Source organism: Triticum aestivum, chromosome 5B, assembly GCF_018294505.1.
Source record: "Triticum aestivum cultivar Chinese Spring chromosome 5B, IWGSC CS RefSeq v2.1, whole genome shotgun sequence".
In the NCBI taxonomy this organism is placed as follows: Eukaryota; Viridiplantae; Streptophyta; class Magnoliopsida; order Poales; family Poaceae; genus Triticum; species Triticum aestivum.
The window spans coordinates 346,980,338-346,986,925 of record NC_057807.1 but is presented as its reverse complement, the minus strand read 5'-3'; the positions used below and the strand labels follow the sequence as shown (position 1 = coordinate 346,986,925).

General features: G+C 38.6%; 1 protein-coding gene across 3 annotated transcripts; it reads left to right on the top strand.

Annotated features, from left to right (window-relative positions):
* On the top strand, nt 1-1,806 carry LOC123116098 (uncharacterized). Of its 3 annotated transcripts, none has more exons than XM_044537099.1 (5): nt 1-209; nt 335-819; nt 918-1,122; nt 1,256-1,343; nt 1,497-1,806. In XM_044537099.1, the coding sequence occupies exons 2-4, from the start codon at nt 401-403 to the stop codon at nt 1,307-1,309; spliced, it is 678 nt and encodes a 225-aa protein (XP_044393034.1). In that variant the 5' UTR covers nt 1-209; nt 335-400; the 3' UTR covers nt 1,310-1,343; nt 1,497-1,806. The 3 variants fall into 3 exon arrangements, with proteins under 3 accessions (XP_044393034.1, XP_044393033.1, XP_044393032.1); XM_044537098.1 differs by having other exon boundaries at nt 327-819; nt 1,502-1,806; XM_044537097.1 differs by having other exon boundaries at nt 327-819.
* Nucleotides 1,807-6,588: the final 4,782 nt, after the last annotated feature.

The window sequence follows — 6,588 nt, the reverse complement described above, 5'->3', positions numbered from 1 at the left end:
GAGAAGGGAAAAGAAGTAAAAGAGGTCTGTGTGAGTGTTAAAGTTGACGCCACATGTATGAATGCATCCCCCACACAATATACATCACTCTTGCCTTGGGGATTTACTCTCTCCCAACACAGCGGACGAAGAGAGGCAGTTCATCTTCTTCATAGCTTAGAATATCCTCTTCTCACCTGTTCTTGCTCCTGCGGACAGAACCATCATGAGTGAGTTCTTTCATGTACAAATATTTTTGTTGTGCTTCACACACACAGGCATATATATACTCTGCTGTTCTTATGGGTTAACTTGAGTTTGTTGTTGCCGTTTCCCATTTCCTTTAGGTGAGCAGAGCGATGATGAGGAGTACGGTTCACAGGGGAGTGAGGAATCCGAGGACAGCGCAGATCAGGTGCCAATGGAAACACAGCTAGTTCAACGTACATTCGACAGCCAACACCGTTCGGTTGTGCGAATACTCGTCAGAGGTGATGGAAACAAGAACTCAATGTGCAGTGGTTGTGTTGCCCACAACAATGGAGCAGCATGTTCAGTGCTTACCACCTATCACATTTTCAAGCGATTCAGTCAGGACAATATGCAGGTGTCGGTTCTCTTCCATGGTATGGATAAGGAGGTTCCTGCTAAAGTGTTAATTGCAGAACCCGATAAGGATCTTGCTGTTCTTCTTGTCCCTGAGGCTGTGCCCCTCTTTCCTCCTGTCGAGTTCTCCGATGAGGTCGATTTATCTGGGAGATATGTTGTTATGATGGGATTCTTTGGCCTTGACTGTCACTCTATGGTCGTCGAACCAGGCGCATCAATTGGCCGTATAATGTAAAATCCCTTCTAGAAATGTTTAGTTCCTACTTCCTAGATCCTGTATTGTTGTCATATGCGGATAGATCTAATTTGTTGATCTGTTTTGTTCACAGGAGTGAACCTTTTATTTACAAAGGTGTACCCTCCTTCGAGTGCTTCTACGCCAATCACACGATAGAGGTTGGCACGTCAGGAGGACCGGTCTTCCTGGATGAGAAGGTTGTGGGGGTTAATATGGAAGCTGACATTGGGAAGGTCTCTGCTATCTCCATGAACACAGTAAAATGGGTGCTAAAGAGCCGGATTGCTGGTGACAATGTACGTTCGTATATATTCACGTCCCTGCTATATATATACTGTGAAACATAAGCAACAATTCAGCACATGTATTGTTTTTTCAGCACATGTATTGTTGATAAGAAGAGAAACTTCTTTTGCTTGCTTTTGACAGGTTCAGGACCTAACAATCCCGGCAATGCTTCAACAAATTGCAAGCCAATCCTAGGATTGGCAAGCGCGTATCCGTCATTTATGATGAGGTAAGTAGCTCATTAACATTTTCCATCACAGTAAGCTTTTTTCGCAACGGTGAAATGCTATGGTCTTTGAGCTATCTGATTCTTACATAATAGTGTCTGTTCAAAATTTGGCCATGTGGACCATGTCTAACATTGGTCTTTTCCTTCTCAAAGTCCAGAACAAAATTGGTGAACCAACGACTTGATTTAGGGAACACTCAGATGCTGTCAAGACTCACGAGTCCACAAGGATTAACCGGAGAGTCCTCCTGCTTTCGAGCTATGTTAATTTCAGTGGCATTCTTCTGGGTCGATTAGTTTATTCGCAGAGTACCTAGCTTGAGATTCCTATCTTGTTTAATCTAGGTGTCATGTCGCAGGGTCTGCTTAGTTTCCTTAGTAATCGAATGCTTGCAGTTATAATTTGTAACTTGAGACTTTATAAGCGACTTCTGTATGCTGCACTAGTTAAGTTTGTTGGACTCGGATTGTCTCACTATTTAATTAGCCATGGATTCCACCAATTCTGTTGGGTCCTTAACATATACCCCTAGTGATAAAAGGACAAACGTTTCTTACCTCTGTAATTTAGTACGTTTTTCTTCCTACGTTGATTTTCCATGTGTCACTTCTTCGTCCATCCTTCCGTCACTAATTTTTTCCCCATACGTATAAAGCTTTCTTTACGAAACTGTTGTTCTAATCCCGAGCTCACATGAGCTCGGATGAACAGTAAAACCAAAAGAAACTGAAAAAATTCAAAAAATTACGAATTTTTTTGTGTGAAACTTTAACAAATATTTTGATAGCTTGCAAAATTTCATTACCATATGACATTGGAATAAAATGTGAAGAAAAAACAAAATCGATGCTCCAAAATGCGTTTGAAAATAACGTTTTGGAGCATCAATTTCTTCTTTTTTGCCATCCACAATTGTCATATTGTGATGAAATTTTGCAAGCTATCAAAAAATTTGTCAAAGTTTCTTTAAAAAATCGGATTTTCTTTATTTTCTTTTGTTTCTACTGTTCACCCGAGCTCATGTGAGCTCGGGATCAAAACAGTTGCATCCATTTGTTTACGCCATGTGTTGTTCTTCCTCCATTGATTTTCCATGTGTCACTTCTTCATCTATCCTTCCGTCACTCATTTTTTCCCATACGTGTAAAGCTTTGTTTGTTTACGAAAGTGTTGTTCTAATCGCAAGCTCACATGAGCTTGGGTGAACAGTAAAACCAAAAGAAACTGATTTTTTTTCAAAAAATTACGAATGTTTTTGTGTGAAACTTTAACAAATATTTTGGTAGCTTGCAAATTTTTATTACCATATGACATTCGAATAAAATGTGACAAAAAAAGAAAATAGATGCTTCAAAATGCGTTTGAAAATAACTTTTGGAGCATCTATTTTTTTGCCATATTTTCCATAAATGTCATATTGTGATGAAATTTTGCAAGCTATCAAAACATTTGCCAAAGTTTCTTACAAAAAAAAATCAGATTTTTTTTATTTTCTTTTGATTTTACTGTTCACCCGAGCTCATGCGAGCTCGGGATCAAAACAACTGCGTTCGTTTGTTTACGCCTACCCTATCTAGGCCAGCCGCTACATTGGGCATCGGTTCTTTATTTCGTCCAGACTTCCAGTGAGGCCCAGACGATCCACGCAGACTGGAAAGCAAAAAACATAGGCATTACCGTCAAGGATCAAACTTGTGATGTGCGCCCAGTCCCAAAGACTTTAATCCACTGAGCTACCTGTATGTAGTATGTATAAGGCACGATATGTTCGTCTATGAAATAGTTTCATTTTGCTCTCTTATATCTTATTCCACAAATTTATATGTGTATGATTTGAAATTAACTAGCAAGATGTCCGTGCGTTGCATGGGACATCAAGATGCATTTGTATGAGTAGTTTATCTTGTGGGAGAAAAGGATGAACGAGGAAAGGCCTTATCTGCAAATGTGGAGAGGTGTGCGGGTAAATTGTCATAGTTTCCTTTCTATCCGTCAGATATAGATCAATCGGCCTATATTGCAGGATGGCAGGCACACCATCATCACCAACTTTATTTTTTTTATAAGAATAGAGAATAAGTGGCGTCAAGAATCAAGCCAGGGAGCGAGGAAACTATCCGGTTAGCTCACAAAATATGAGCAAGAAAGAAAGTAACTAAAAGAAGGAATTAGAAATCCATATCTATACCTATTAATAAAGGTAGGTGTGCTTGTCTGAATTTTTGGTCCATTCACCGTATAGAATTCTCCATCCTAGAGAGTAACAAAGATCGGGAGAGAGAGCAACTTGGCTGCACATAAACTTGCTGCTTATACTAGAACTAAAGACAGTTTTTTTATGATGGGCAGTGTGCCATGTAGTATAACTAATGTAATCTTCAAAGACTGTACTCCGGGTACTAGTAATATTTAAAGCTCTTTGTTCCCTAAAAAGAATTATTTTCTCCTGTATTTATGTAAGGTGATACTAAAATTTTGTCTATCCACACGTAAATAAATTTTCGGATTCATAAACTAGACACATAAAACTCACTCAACTAATGTCTTCTTTCTATAATTGGTCACTAGGTCCAAGTAATCGATAAAGTATAATCCTCTTCCAAGCTCCCAGGCCTGCTCCGCGTATTTTGTTTTCCTTCAATTAGGCCACTGTGAGTTAGTCCCCTATGTGGACCAAGGGGTCTGCTCTGCATTTTTCTGGACGCATGGAAAAAATAAATGGACACAAAAAGTTAGCAACGTTGGGCTTTCTGCAATTACATAACGCATGCTACATTGGGCTTCTGGTGGGCTTAAAAACCACCAATTTAATAAGTCGGCTTTTCATACTATCATTAAATAGTACCACCTCACCCCCTTAATAGAACCAAAACCATAAATTTATAAACGTCTTGGAGTTGCATGTTATCGATCAACTCAAAGTCAGCTTGGCAATCAGTAAGCCGAGGATGATGATGACGACATGAGAAGAAGAGAGCGTCCAACTAAAGCAAGGAAGGGATATGTCATCCTATGTGGGCTAATTAAGTGGTTCACGATTAAACGACTTTCTACATAGTAACTTAGACTAGTAACATACGTATGTTACTAGTCCATGTTACTACCTCTATAGTGTGAAGTAACATATATGTAGTGTCATGCAATATTTTATTTATTAAACTGTAGATTCATCTTGTCTTGATATGTGTGATGTTACAGTAACTAGTTATGTTACCATTCATCTCTCTTTCCTCATTAATTAATCGCCACATCATCTGTTTTGCCTAGTAACATAGGTGGTAATATCACACATATCTAGGCAAAACAGATGATGTGATAAGCAATTAATAAAGAAAGAGAGGCATGTAGTAACATAGCTAGTTACTAGTAGAGGTAAATACATCGATGGTGGTTGAACTTGCCACACATGTTCACTTTAGTACCTAAACTTGAAAAATACATTGAACTGATTTCATAACTTGGCCTGGACGTGCAAATACGGTTCAAATCTCAATTATATACGTCCACCACGCTGACAAGGCACGCCCGTGTGGCATGGGCCCATTATCAGCCACCGGACGGCAGGAAGGATGGCGTGTGGCCTGAATTTTTGCGAAATACTCCTGGAATTATTTTTGCTTACAAAAAGCCCTCATGAAAAAAACTGGTCCGGTGGGGTTCTGAACCAGCGCCCTGCCGTCCGCATGTCAGCATCGCTGGCCAGTACATCCAATCACTTTTGCAGTCATGCACATATTATTCTTTTTTTTAGCATCAGTACAGACACAAGCGCTCATATACACGCGCATACACTCATCCCTATGAACGCACACACACACACCCTACCCCTATGAGCACCTCCGAGAGACTAACCGGCATATCATCTTGAGATTTACGAAGTCACTGTAGGCGCCTCGTCGTCGACGGGAACGTCTCCTCCCACTGAAAGCACATCGCCGGAAATCCTGAAATAAATCCAGGAATAATGCGAGCACCAGGATTTGAACCCTGGTGGGTTGGGGATACCACTGTCCACCTAAACAACTCAACCACAGGTTGATTCGCACATATTATTCTTTCTATCCACTCCAACCAACGGCAGTTTTTCTTTTTTGAAACAAGGCAGGTAATGTTAAAAAAGATAAATTCTCCTTATAACATAATGCACTCGTGTGAGTAAAACGAACTGCAGTGCAGCCTATTTTGAACGTGTTACTTTTCTCCACCTTAAAAAATTGTACAAAAGATGTAAATCATAATCCTATGTTATAAAAAATAGCATATAATTAAAATAAAATACATCTAAAAAGTTCATATACTTTCATAAAATATCTACGCAATAATTTTAGAAAGTTTTGCATACTTAAAATAAATTCTCATATAAGTTAAAAAATCATGTTTTCAATAAAATATTCATGTAGTACATAAAAGAGTTCATGCTTTGAGATTTTTTTTTGCGTTGTTATAAAAAGTTTATGTAGTACATAAAAGTTTGTTTGCTTAAAAAAAATACCTAGTGTGCCCTCAGATTGCATATCCTCACATGAATAATATATGAATCATACAAACATTTTTTAATTCATAAATATTTTAAATTCTATGAATATGTTTTAAAATAACACATGAATTGTTTTTATTGACATGTAAAATTTTAATTTATGTTGTTCTGCCTAGCGTATACAAAAGAGCAAGTTTCAAGCGGTTGACTTGGTAGCCACACCTGCACGCAAACAGCAGATCCTTGGATCGAGTCCTTGCCAGACCATTTTTCATTTTTATTTTACAAATGTCTGTTGTTTCTCTCCGAGGGTCTATTTGTAAGAAAAATAATTTAATGGGGTTTCCTAAAAAAATACGGCCGCACGCCCTCTTTCCTGCTGTCCATCGAGTCGCTGACAACGGGCCTTATGCCATGCTGGAACGCCTTAGACTATACATAAGAGATTTAAACCGTATTTGCACGTTCATGCCAAGTTATGGTACTAGTTCGATGTATTTTTCAACTTTAGACACCAAAATGAACATCCGTGACAAGTTGAAGCACCATCGGTGTATTTACCTCTTACTAATACTATGAGTAATGTCACACATACCAAGGCAGGATGAGTCTATAACCTAATAAATCACACATATCAAGGCAGGATGAGTCTATAACCTAATAAATGAACTGTTACATGACACCACACATATGTTACTCCTCATTGTAGAGGTAGTAATATAGACTAGTAACATATGCATGCTGCTAGTCTAAGTTACTACCCACTG

Coding starts and splice junctions, on each gene's coding strand:
- LOC123116098 (XM_044537098.1), top strand. Junction 820..917: donor GCATCAATTGGCCGTATAAT/GTAAAATCCCTT, acceptor TTTTGTTCACAG/GAGTGAACCTTTTATTTACA. Junction 1,123..1,255: donor GCCGGATTGCTGGTGACAAT/GTACGTTCGTAT, acceptor TGCTTTTGACAG/GTTCAGGACCTAACAATCCC.